This window comes from Chiloscyllium punctatum, chromosome 45 (genome assembly GCF_047496795.1).
Source record: "Chiloscyllium punctatum isolate Juve2018m chromosome 45, sChiPun1.3, whole genome shotgun sequence".
In the NCBI taxonomy this organism is placed as follows: domain Eukaryota; kingdom Metazoa; phylum Chordata; class Chondrichthyes; order Orectolobiformes; family Hemiscylliidae; genus Chiloscyllium; species Chiloscyllium punctatum.
The window spans coordinates 42,010,298-42,023,881 of record NC_092783.1 but is presented as its reverse complement, the minus strand read 5'-3'; the positions used below and the strand labels follow the sequence as shown (position 1 = coordinate 42,023,881).

Below are 13,584 nucleotides of genomic sequence, written 5' to 3'. Positions count from 1 at the left end.
GGCATTGGATACTGCCAATCCAATGAGCCCTGACAACATTACAGCAGTAGTACAGTAAAATGTGCTCCAGAACTTGCTGCACCCCTAGCCAAACTTTTCCAGTCCAGGTACAACACTGGTATCTAATCAATAATGTGGAAAATTGCCCAGGTGTGTCCTGTATATGAAAAGCAGGGCAGATCCAAAAGAACCAATTACTGGTCTGTCAGTCTATTCGCAATTATCAGTAAAATGATGCAAGATGCTTCAATGTTTACTATCAAACAGAACCTGCTAAGCAATAACCTGCTCACTGACTGGCAACCAAATGTTCAATTTCCCAAGCATTTCCCTCTGATTAATCAATGTCGGTCAGAGTACTGACATGCAACTCTCATTTACTCTGCAGAAATAATTAACTAGTTATCAGAAAGTCCAGACCGTTATGTCATAATATATGTATTATGGATTAAATTGTCAGCTTTGATGATGTTAAATAAAAGTAAGACTTAAAAATAGCCTAGTAATCTGACAATTAACCTGCAGGAAGTATATTTTTGCCCACATCAAACTTATCAAAGGACCCAACTGACTTGGTTCTTGTAGTGGAACTGTGCTTGATTCATCCAAACAGTAGGCTGGTAAATCCTAAATGCTTTTTTGCTTGCAAGTCCCATAATAGAGAACATACACTTCAGTAATGCATTCTGCCTCCATAGACTTTTTTTGTTTTCTTTTCTCTTGGAGCAAGAAAAAAAGGATGTGGGTGAAAAGAACTAAAATCTTTCAAGGAGACTAACTGCAGATAATCATTGTCAGTAAAAAGGGGTGAGAAAGTCTGGAACTAAGAGGTGAATGTCTTTACTCCATTGAATTTGGGTCAGGAGTTTTCATTCGACACAAGCCTATGTTCATATGATAGGTTAATACCAATACCTTCCCCCTACCCCACCTCAACAAGAGTTCATAGTCTTTGCACCCTGCCAAATGAACTCTCACTAGAGGCAAAAAAACTGCAGATGCTGGAATCCAAGGTAGACAAGTAGGAGGCTGGAAGAACACAGCAAGCCAGGCAGCATCTGGGGGTGAAGTGATCAACATTTTGGGTGTAACCCTTCTTCAGGTCTAATTTTGTAGCTTCACCAATTATCGTCTGTTATTGCTCTGGGCATGACCTCCTGTACGAACTCTCCCTGCAGGTTGTCACATTGACATATTTATTTCACAGTTGCTTTCTCGTCTGAGAAGTTATCATGCTGTTAGCTATTGTAGGATGTGCACAAAACTTTCCCAGGTTTGCTGTCTAAAAACATATCCCTCTCTCTCTGTCCTTTTCCCAGCTAAAACAAAGTATTGTGGCCTTGTCTCTAATTGACTGTCTGACTCATTGATTGTGAGACATTGCTGGCATAATTGCATGTTTTGTCTGAGTTTGGTACAAATGATAATGCAAGTTGAATTACTCTACACTGTGTTGAATATAAGTTCTCTCAGATACTGTTTGATAAAAGTATCTCCATATGACTGAAACCTGTATCTTTGCAGAAAGATGTTGGAGGTCAGCGGAGTTTGATCAACAAGTGGACCACATTTCTGAAAGCTCATCTGATTTGCTCAGTCCCAGGGCCTGAAGGTTATCAGACATATTTTGATGAGCTGCGTAAGTAACTTTTCATCTTGCTTTTTGATAAGCCTTCATATATTCCAAAGCTTTAAAAATAGGGGGCCATTTACACAAAGTTAACATTGATACAAAATGTTAGTCTCATAAAATCCCTGTTACAAAGGCTAATGTTTCTGATTTCATGCAAAGCAAATTAAAATGCAACATAGAGTCTGTTGGATTTAAATCTTTGTTTCTTGAGCCAAATTGAATCTTGTTTTCATTCTGCAAAGTCATATTTGTGATTCTATAACTATTTCATATGAACAGCCATGTTTCATATGCAGATAAGGAGGGCTTGCCAATATTATGAATTGGGAGAACAGTATTAATATCTTAACATTGATAAGTCTATTAACACTTCTGGAGGTCTTCTACCAATAGCCACATCAGGCAGCTTTCTGATGGCTGTGGCTCCAATTATGGTGACATGAAGTAGAGTATAGATTTATTGCCATAATCTTCAAAACAAAGTTATTGAACTCAGCCATGCTGCTGTGGTGAATTGGTGAGCAGAACCCAAACTAATCTCAAGATACGGAGAAATTATCAGAGGATTAATCATTCTCAGATACAATGGCATGGTCTCTAATGATAATTTTGGAGCAATATTAGTGGAAGTTCAACTCGTTCGACAGTGTAGATGTTGTATAGAATGGATAAGTCAAGAAGGAAAATGCCTGGGGAGAAAAAAAAGACATTTTTAAGGAATTAATTTACTTTAATATGTCTGGTCATTTCTATAATACACAACACTGCTCAATTTTATTTGAAAAGAATTACTTTTCTAGACAAAAATCTCTTACATTATATTCATTTTTTGTTCTGTAAAGAGGATGTTTTTCTATACAACTCAAATGATGACAAATTGCCAGTGATTTATGGAGTCTTCACATCCTCCAGGTAAATAAGAATATCTTGTGCTAAAGTCGTTTGGATCATGTTGTACGAATATCAAGTATCAGTGTTATTTGTTCTGCCCATGGTATATTAGTAGGTGGAACATTATAACTGATTTTTAAACAACCTTTTATATTAAATGCTCTTTTTCTCTGAGTTTGCATAGATTGAGTTTTGATGTGACGTATTACTTTTTGCCTGGAGTTATCTTCAGGCAATTCAGAACATTTGCATTTACAGAGATAAATGTGAGAATATTTTTATTTTAAAAACACCCTTTTACCTAACCACTTTTATTCAGAGCTGAAAATGTGTTGCTGGAAAAGCGCAGCAGGTCAGGCAGCATCCAAGGAGCAGGAGAATCGACGTTTCGGGCATGAGCCCTTCTTCAGGAGTGAGGAAAGTGTGTCCAGCAGGCTAAGATAAAAGGTAGGGAGGAGGGACTTGGGAGAGGGGCGTGGGAAATGCGATAGGTGGAAGGAGGTTAAGGTGAGGGTGATAGGCCGGAGTGGAGGTGGGGGCAGAGAGGTCAGGAGGAAGATTGCAGGTTAGGAAGGTGGTGCTGAGTTCGAGGGTTGGGACTGAGACAAGGTGGGTGGAGGGGAAATGAGGAAACTGGAGAAATCTGAGTTCATCCCTTGTGGTTGGAGGGTTCCTAGGCGGAAGATGAGGCGCTCTTCCTCCAACCATCATGTTGCTATGGTCTGGTGATGGAGGTGTCCAAGGATCTGCATGTCTTTGGTGGAGTGGGAGGGGGAGTTGAAGTGTTGAGCCACGGGGTGGTTGGGGTGGTTGGGGTGGTTGGTCCGGGTGTCCCAGAGGTGTTCTCTGAAACATTCCGCAAGTAGGCGGCCTGTCTCCCCAATATAGAAGAGGCCACATCGGGTGCAGCAGATGCAGTGAATGATGTGTGTGGAGGTGCAGGTGAATTTGTGGCGGATATGGAAGGATCCCTTGGGGCGTTGGAGGGAAGTAATGGGGGGAGGTGTGGGCGCAAGTTTTGCATTTCTTGCGGTTGCAAGGGAAGATGTCGGCAGTGGAGGTTGGGTTGGTGAGGGGTGTGGACCTGACGAGGGAGTCACGGAGGGAGTGGTCTTTTCAGAACGCTGATAGGGGAGGGGAAGGAAATATATCCCTGGTGGTGGGGTCCGTTTGGAGGTGGCGGAAATGACGATGGATGATACGATGGATATGGAGGTTGGTGGGGTGGTAGGTGAGGACCAGTGGGGCGCCCCATGCTGGCCTCTTACCTGCCCTCGATCTCTTCATAGCCAACTGCCACCGCAACATGAACCGCCTCAACCTCTCCACCCCTCTCAGCCACTCCAACCTCTCACCCTCGGAACGTGCAGCCCTCCACTCCCTCCGTTCCAACCCCAACCTCACTATCAAACCAGCAGACAAGGGAGGCGCAGTAGTAGTTTGGCGCACCGACCTTTACACCGCTGAGGCTAAACGCCAGCTCAAGGACACCTCCTCCTACTGCCCCCTTGACCATGACCCCACCTCCCATCACCAAACCATCATCTCCCAGATCATCCATAACCTCATCACCTCAGGGGATCTCCCATCCACCGCCTCCAACCTCATAGTCCCAAAACCCCGCACCGCCCGTTTCTACCTCCTGCCCAAAATCCACAAACCTGACTGCCCCGGCTGACCCATTGTCTCAGCCTGCTCCTGCCCCACCGAACTCATTTCTACATACCTCAACACGGTCCTGTTCCCCTTAGTCCAAGAACTCCCCACCTACGTTCGGGACACCACCCTTGCCCTCCACCTCCTCCATGATTTTCGCTTCCCTGGTCCCCAACGCCTTATCTTCATCATGGACGTCCAGTCCCTGTACATCTCCATCCCCCATCACGAAGGACTCAAAGCCCTCCGCTTCTTCCTTTCCCGCCAAACCAATCAGTACCCTTCCACTGACACCCTCCTTCGACTGACTGAACTGGTCCTCACTCTGAACAACTTCTCTTTCCAATCCTCCCACTTCCTCCAAACCAAAGGAGTAGCCATGGGCACCCACATGGGCCCCAGCTATGCCTGCCTCTTCGTAGGATATGTGGAACAGTCCATCTTCTGCAGCTACACTGGCACCACCCCCCACCTTTTCCTCCGCTACATCGATGACTGTATCGACGCTGCTTCGTGCTCCCACGAGGAGGTTGAACAGTTCATCCACTTTACTAACACCTTCCACCCTGACCTCAAATTTACCTGGACCGCCTCAGTCTCCTCCCTCTCCTTCCTAGATCTTTCCATTTCTATCTCGGGCGACCAAATCAACACGGACATTTACTATAAACCGACTGACTCCCACAGCTACCTAGACTACACCTCCTCCCACCCTTCTGCCTGTAAAAACGCCATCCCATATTCCCAATTTCTTCGTCTCCGCTGCATCTGCTCCCAGGAGGACCAGTTCCAATACCATACAACCCAGATGGCCTTCTTCTTCAAAGACCGCAATTTCCCCCCAGACGTGATCGACGATGCCCTCCACCGCATCTCCTCCACTTCCCGTTCCTCTGCCCTTGAGCCCCACCCGTCCAATCACCACCAGAACAGAACCCCACTGGTCCTCACCTACCACCCCACCAACCACCATACACATCGTATCATCCGTCATCATTTCCGCCACCTCCAAACGGACCCCACCACCGGGGATATATTTCCCTCCCCTCCCCCATCAGCATTTCGAAAAGACTACTCCCTCCGTGACTCCCTCGTCAGGTCCACACTCTCCACCAACCCAGTCTCCAGTCCCGGCACCTTCCTCTGCAACCGCAAGAAATGCAAAACTTGCACCCACACCTCCCCCTTTACTTCCCTCCAAGGCCCCAAGGGATCCTTCCATATCCACCACAAATTCACCTGCACCTCCACACACATCATTTACTGCAACTGCTGCACCCGATGTGGCCTCTTCTATATTGGGGAGACAGGCCGCCTACTTGCGGAACGTTTCAGAGAACACCTCTGGGACACCCGGACCATCCAACCCAACCACTCCGTGGCTCAACACTTCAACTCCCCCTCCCAATCCACCAAAGACATGCAGGTCCTTGGACTCCTCCATCACAGACCATAGCAACACGACGGTTGGAGGAGGAGTGCCTCATCATCCGCTTAGAAACCCTCCAACCAAAAGGGATGAACTCAGATTTCTCCAGTTTCCTCATTTCCCCTCCCCCCACCTTGTCTCAGTCAAATCCCTCGAACTCAGCACCGCCTTCCTAACCTGCAATCTTCTTCCTGACCTCTCCGCCCCCCACCCCCCACTCCGGCCTATCACCCTCACCTTAACCTCCTTCCATCTATCGCATTTCCAACGCCCCTCCCCCAAGTCCCTCCTCCCTACCTTTTATCTTAGCCTGCTGGACACACTTTCCTCATTCCTGAAGAAGGGCTCATGCCTGAAACGTCGATTCTCCTGCTCCTTGGATGCTGCCTGACCTGCTGCGCTTTTCCAGCAACACATTTTCAGCTCTGATCTCCAGCGTCTGTAGTCCTCACTTTCTCCTCGAATACTTTTTATTCAGTGAAACTTCAAAGTTGAACAATATTGGGAGTCAAAATAAGGAAATTCTCTTTGAAATACCGATAATTGAGACTATTTGAACAATATTGCTTTTGTTTCTCAGTTCTGTTTTCAGTGGCTCAGCAGTTTGTGCATACAGCATGGCTGAAATTCGTTCTGTATTTAATGGACCTTTCACACACAAAGAGGGCCCAGACCGCCACTGGGTAGAATATCAGGGGAAGATTCCTTATCCAAGACCTGGAACAGTATGTATAATTAATCATTAACTCTTAGAAAGTTGACAGTGTGATATCAACTACAATCTAATGTATTAGAATTAGAATTAGCCTTATTGTCACATGTACTCACATGAGTACTGTGAAAAGTTTACAAGTTGCTACTGACAGCGCCATCTTAAGTACAAAGATACCTAGGTACAGATTCTTAAGTACAAAATCTTAGGGAAAACATTTTGGAAAATAAAAAAAATAAAAGTGCAGCGTTACAGATCCTAGCTATAAATTAGAAAAAATAAAGAAATAAAAATTTCAAGACAATGGTCCTTTCAACCCAGTCCACATCAGCACCTAGCTTCCTGGTCCACACCGGAATTGACTCCAGACTGCACCAGGTTCCAGCTCAAGGGTCTCAAGGCTGGGAAACTGCTGAAATCACCTTGAGGCTGGAAGTCCATACTGGGTGACCATCATGCTGGGTCACCAAGGGACTGTTACGCCAGGCTGGGAGACTGCCTTGCCTGACTGAGAGGATGCCGCGGTGAGCTGTGAGATTGCCAGGCCAGGTCAATGCTGAGGCCAAGAGTTCGGAACATTGCCGCGAAGAAAGAAGGAGAAAAAAAAAACACAAAAGAGAAAGAGAAAAATGGGTGGAGTGGATGTGCTCCAGCTGAAGAGACCTGTACCACCGCAATTTTGGGCTATTGTAACAAGCAGAAGCAAGCAATAATTGTCAACTCATCTAAACTATTTCTCCGTCTTTTTCTGAATGGCTGTCCTATCCAAAGACTAATTAGATTTTTTTTCAGTGATGAATTTAGAGGTCTATGGAGATAGGGCTGGATAATAGGACTAGATGGGTAGCTCTTTTGGGAGCCGATACTGAGATGATGAGTCAAATGGCCTCCTTCTACACTGTACAATTCTATGATTCAATTGTGCTGCTCAAACAGTCACAAAGGCCTCTTCCTGTTTGCTTTTTAATTCCTCTGGGGAGGGCTGTGGGCTCTAGAGGTGTCCTCCTTACCAGCGCTGTCTGTCTCACCAAGGAATCTCTGACAGCAATGGGCACTCCGGACAACCTCAAACCCATCTGTCCTAGCAACACCAGCACCAGCCTGTCAGGGTCTATCTGATCGGCTATGGCAACCCTCAACCACATTGTCCTTTACACAAAGGCGGGGGGAAAAAAGAGTTAGAGGTTTGGGAGGATGAGGTGGTGGAGGGGTAACATTGCTGTGTCCTCGCAGCCTTAATATCATCACAGAAGTGGTCACTGCTCCCAGCGATGCTGACGTGTTTGAGGACCTGCTAAGCAGACTTGGGGGTGGTCTTGCAGAGGGAGTACTGAGTAAACTTAGTTGCTGAACAGGATGTCAAAAGCCCACTGAGTGATTGCCCCTTGGTTTCTGACACATTATCTGTGTCCTCATTGCTAAATCAGAATTTAGCTAATCCTTTTCAATAGACACATGAACAATGATCAAGAGAAGGAAACCCTCATAGAACAGAAGCCCAATTAGCATTTCAATATTACACTTAGCTCATTTTTGGTAAATGCAAATAATTAATTATGTCAAAAGCATATAATGCTTTATTTTACAGAAGCATTGGTGTCTTCATTGATAATAGTCAGCTGTAAAGATGTATTGGAGGTTAATAAAATCCATGTATAAATTCTTACCTTTTCTTTTAGTGTCCCAGTAAAGCATTTGACTCCACAATTCAGACAACCAAGGATTTCTCAGACGATGTTGTCAGTTTCATTAAGAATCATCCAATGATGTACAAGGCTGTGTATCCTATAAACAAGAGGCCTATTTTCATTCAAGTGAATGTTGGTTACAGAATTACACAGATTGTTGTCGACCGTGTTACTGCCAAGGATGGCCAATATGCAGTCCTGTTTTTGGGTACAAGTAAGTAAGATAATCGTTTGCAATAAAATGCTCTAAATACTGTATATTCTTTCAGTAACACACTTTTTCTATGTTTTGTAAAGATGTTGGAACAGTCATAAAAGCATTGAGTGTTACCAAGGATAATTTGAATGCTGAAGAAGTTTTACTAGAGGAATTGCAAGTATTTGAGGTACTGAAGATCAATAACTAATCTTGCATGTGGGTCTTTCCCTCCCCAACCAATATTCAGAGTTTCCATATAACTAATGCCAAATTCCCATCATCAGCTCAGCAGCAATAATGGGATTGAACAGTATTGTACTTTCTTATTGAAAGGATTAATAATTTGAACAACATAGAAAATCATCAAGCTGACCAATGCCAGCATTCTCAATTCTTTTTTCTATGAATTGTATAATTTTATTTATTTTTTTGAGAGATCTGTGATTTTTGTGCTCATGAAGATAGATGTAGCTAATGTTGGGCACTATTCAATTCTGAAATTTCTGCAAAGATTCTTTTGATCTGCTGTTACTCTGATGGAAGATTAATTGAAATCACAGAAAAGTAAATCGTGTTTACTTCTGCCGTGCTGCCCATTCTCTACCAAAGGTCTACTGGCAGAATTCAAGATTTCAACAGACTTTCTACCCATCGATGGCTGCATTCTAGTTTGGATACGTACATCTGGAATTTCCATTCTGTTTCTACTGGTTTCCACTCATCACTCTGTCCCTAGTAAATGGCTCAGACTGGCAAAGTCAATGGTTAAAAGCAACTACTTATGCTGTTTTTTCATGGGTTTCCCCAATCTTGGGCTAAAAACACAACAAGGAGTTGCAGCAAATCTCCCAATTCATGTCAGCACAGAATATTCACAAATCAGGTAAAGTTTGTCCCTGTGTGTAATTATCAGAGGGATATCATCTGCTGCAACAAAGATGATTTTTAAAAATTCTGTTTATTAGCTGTCCAATAGCCAGTCCAGCTGAGACTACTAAAAATCAGCGAATAACTTTACGTTGAGCAGGGCAACCATATTGATGCTATGAAATAAGGCATGCACTTATGATGGATATGTAAACATTTGCAAGAACAATATAGTCTAGATAGCACTGTTTATGATATTTTGTTGATATATGTACTGTATCAATTGACTGTTAACTTGATATATTTTACTTTTTCTTTCTAAAACTGGTTAAATTCATAATAAGGGCCAATGAATTGGACAAACATTTTGTTTCCAATATCCAAAAAAAAGTTATCTGGCTATTTTAGGATTCAATTTTCCAAATTATGATACGAGTGTACTGCCTGTCATGAAAACTGGAAGGACAGCAGAAGGGACACTCACAGAGCCAGCATCAGTGAAGGAACAGTGATAAAGTTTAAAGTGGAATAGTGTATTGCTTGGAGGGGAACCTTTTGTTGCAAGTGTTCTCATACACTCTTGCCTTCTAGATAGTAGAGGTTGCAGGTTTGGAAGGTATTGTTGAAGGTGCCTGGCTGAGTTGTTGCAATGCAACATGGTAAATACTGCAGCCACTGTGAAATCGTGAAAGGAATGATTGTTTAATGTGGTAAATGGGGTCAAGCAGACCACTTTGTTCTGGATGGAGCTTGGCTTCTTGAATGTTGATGGAGCCATATCCATTCAGGCAAGTGGGGAGTTTTCAATCATAACTCTAACCTGTGCTTTGTAGATGATGGACAGGCTTTGTGGAGACAGGAGAAGAGTTACTTGCTGCAGGATTCCTAGCTTCTAATATACTATTGCAGCCATAGCATGTATATGGCTGATTGGCTACTATTGATCAGAAACTAATTCAGTATCTGGTCAATTGTAGCCCCCAGGATATTGACAGTGGGGGGATTCAGCAATGGATGATAATACAATTGAAAGTCAATAGAAGATGTTTGGATTTTCTTGCATTTGACCTGGTCATTGCATGGTGTGCTGTGATTACTACTTGCAATTTATCAGCCCAAGCCTGAATGAGGTCAAGATCTTGTAATATATGGACACAGTCTGCTTTACTATCAATCTTGGATGATTACATCTTACAAGACATAATTTATTAATACAAGCTTGAAAATCTTTTTCTGATTTCCATATCAGTCCCTTGATGTAGAATCTTAAATATGCAAGGCATTAAAGCTTTGTAGGGTTTGGCACCTACTTTTAGAAAAGACACAATAAATATGAGATGATTGCAGAGTCGACAGTATGCTGCAATGTTACAGAGAGTCATAGAGTCATACAGCACAGAAGCAGACCCTTCAGTCCAATTTGTCCATGTCAACTTGGTTTCCCAAACAAAACTAGACCCATTTGCCTATGTTTAGCCCATTCCATTCTAAGCCTTTCCTATTCATGTACCTGTCCAAATGTCTTTTAAATGTTACAACTGTAGCTGCTTTTACCACTTCCTCTGGCAGTTCATTCCATATATGTACCACACTTTGCATGAAAAGTGTGGTACATGAAAAAGCTGCCACTCTGATCCCTTTTAAATTTTAACCTCCTCACTTTAAAATTATGCCCTCTAGTTTTGAATTCCTCGACCCTCAGGAGAAAAAAAAACAACCTTTGCTATTCACCTTATCTTTGCCCTTCATGATTTTATAACTTCGATAAGGCCACCTCTCAACCTCCTGTACTCGAGGGGAAAAAAGACTCGGCCTATCCTTATAATTCAAACCCTCCAGTCCTGGCAACATCCTTGTAACTCTTTTTGCACCCTTTGAAATTAATCATATCCTTCAGACTGTGAAGAAAATCAAAGCTTAGCTTGAAACTAATTAAGGTGTTTTGGCAGTGTCAAAGAAAATGCTAAATGCTAATGATGCTTAAAGGAAAACATTGGTTAAATGTAAAATTCAGTCTTGCATTCTATCTTCAGAACAGCAATACACTCGAAAACTATTTAAATTAAACCAGCCAATCCAAGAGCCTTGCACAATAAAATAAATCAGCCAGGAAATATAGCTTCACAGTAGCTGTATTTCCAGGAGGTTGATAAATTGTTAATCTAAACAGTTTAATGTAGCTGATGGCTTTGTTGAAAAGTCACAGAACAGTACCCAATCCTGGAATTTCAAGCCAGCAGTTTATACGAAACTTGACAAGTGAACAATTCATGTCTGTCCCAGTCTTTGAAAATTGATTCAGTGACTATTTCCACTCAGCATAAATACAAGAATTCACCGTCAGCAAACGAAATAAAAGGCCTAGATTGGCAATTTATTTTCTATGTTTGATGAGAATCATTAACAGTGTTTGTAATATTATTGACAACGTTTCTGATATGGTGTTGTTATTATTCACTTGTCTGCAATTTACTTATGAAAGATTACAGTTTTAAGTGGCATTACACGACATACACCAAGGTTGACACTCCAAGCAAAATTGATAGGGTACTATGCAGTTGGAGATGTCACTTCAGGTGGATATAAAAATCCTCATGGCACTATTTTAGAGAAGTAAAACCAAGTCATCTGCATTGTCCTGCCCAGTATTTATCCTTCAATTGCCATCGCAGAAATTAATTACCTGCTAATTACCATGTTGCTGTTTGTGGAAATTTGCTGCAACATTTCCTACATAACAAAATGGCTTCATGTCATCAACTGTAAAAATGCTTTGGATGTCTTAAGGTCACAAAACATGCTATCTAAATGCAAGTCTTTTTTTATAAACCTTTTACTACAGGAGAGAAATTATTAAACAAATTGACACCAAAGTTGTTATTACAGTTTGTGTAGATGTCATAGTGATTTTTAATAATTACCAATCTAACTTATTAACTTGTACCTAACTGCCAATGTTTACATTTTATTAGGCATCAACTCCAGTATTAACAATGGAAATATCTTCAAAACAGGTAAGCAATCTAAATAAAATACAGCAAAAACTCATTCATCAATGGTTGTATTTGGATTTACAATGTTTTCTTTCAATTGTCACTTTGGTTTACTAGAAATTATTGCATCCTATTGGGATTTGAGAGTAATACATAAGAATTGCAATTCCATAGGCACTACACTTACAAAACTAGAAACACCCATTGTATCCAAGAGAGTAATTTGGATTATAGTCAAAGACAACTATTATTGCCCTTCAAGCAAACTATTCTTGGAGAGGATGAAGATTATATTGATTCTACTCTCTCAAACACTTGGTACAGGAGCAAAAGACCAATCAACCCCTCAAGCCTATTTCATCATTCATCTATGATTCTGTACCTTTATGCCATTTTTCTTCATGATCTCCATATCCTTTGATCACTTAATATCAAGAAATCTATCAATCTCTATCTTGAATATATTGTACCACAGCCTTGACAACCCTGTGAGTAAATGATTCCAAACAGTCATTACCCACTGTGTGAAAACTTCCACCTCATTTCAGTCCTGAGTAGCACATCTCATATTCTGCAGCTGTGTGCCCTGGTGCAAGAATACCCAGCTGGTGAGAGGGTGCATGTGTTCATGTGAGTGTGGGAGTGTATGTGTGCGCATATGAGAGAGAGCTTGTGTGTGTGTGTGTGTGAGTGTGGTGCAATGGAGTCACCTGTAGCATGACATAAGCCCAAGGTCCCAGCTGAGGCCATCCCCTTGGCTACCGAACTAGGCTATCAGCCTCTGCTCGGCCACTTTGCATTGTTGCCTGTCTCGAAGTCTGCCTTAGAGAACGGTCACCGTAAGGAGTTCGAATGCCCCAGACTGTTGAAGAGTTCTCCAACTTGGAGGGAACACTCCTGTCTATTGATTGTTTTGCATGCTCCCTCCCAGTCGGAGAACACTTCAGCGGTCCGGGACATTCGAACTTCTTCAGGTGACCCTCCTCCAAGGCGGACTTCAGGACAGGCAGCAGCTAAAAATGGTAGAGCAGAGGCTGATAGCCAAGTTCAATATTCATGGGGATGGCCTCAACCGGGACCTTGGACGTACGTCACAGTACAGGTGACTGCACTACACACCACAGTACAGGTGACTGCACTACACACACACACACACACACACACACACCCCAGATGGCTAACTAATGACCTCTGCTGGTAGCTTCTTGTGTTGGCAGAAAGGCTGACTTAAGGTGATTTTACAGAAAGAAGCAAAAACTTAAGTATTATTCTTGCCATTTGTGGAACTATAACATGATATTGATCACTAGGTTTATTACAACAGAGGTGAGGAAAATAAAACCTGTAAGAGAAAATTCAGAATAAGAGTTGTTGAAATCAAAGACAGCTACATATTCTGGACACATTTAGTTAGCACAAAACCTGAATGACTCAGTAAAATCTCCTGTTGACAGCTTCTAAATGACTTGAGTTTTACCAGAAAAGTAATGCAAATAACCCTTATACTGCATGGGAT

General features: G+C 42.4%; 1 protein-coding gene across 2 annotated transcripts in view; it reads left to right on the top strand.

Moving 5' to 3' along the window:
- LOC140467312 (semaphorin-3D-like) overlaps window positions 1-13,584 on the top strand; it is an 89,073-nt gene that overhangs the window by 63,516 nt on the left and 11,973 nt on the right. For both annotated transcript variants that reach the window (XM_072563590.1, XM_072563589.1), the window contains exons 8-13: window positions 1,525-1,639; window positions 2,476-2,545; window positions 6,190-6,334; window positions 8,001-8,223; window positions 8,307-8,395; window positions 12,048-12,089. In XM_072563590.1, coding sequence (XP_072419691.1) covers window positions 1,525-1,639; window positions 2,476-2,545; window positions 6,190-6,334; window positions 8,001-8,223; window positions 8,307-8,395; window positions 12,048-12,089 — 684 coding nt within the window. The remainder of the gene's footprint in view (window positions 1-1,524; window positions 1,640-2,475; window positions 2,546-6,189; window positions 6,335-8,000; window positions 8,224-8,306; window positions 8,396-12,047; window positions 12,090-13,584) is intronic.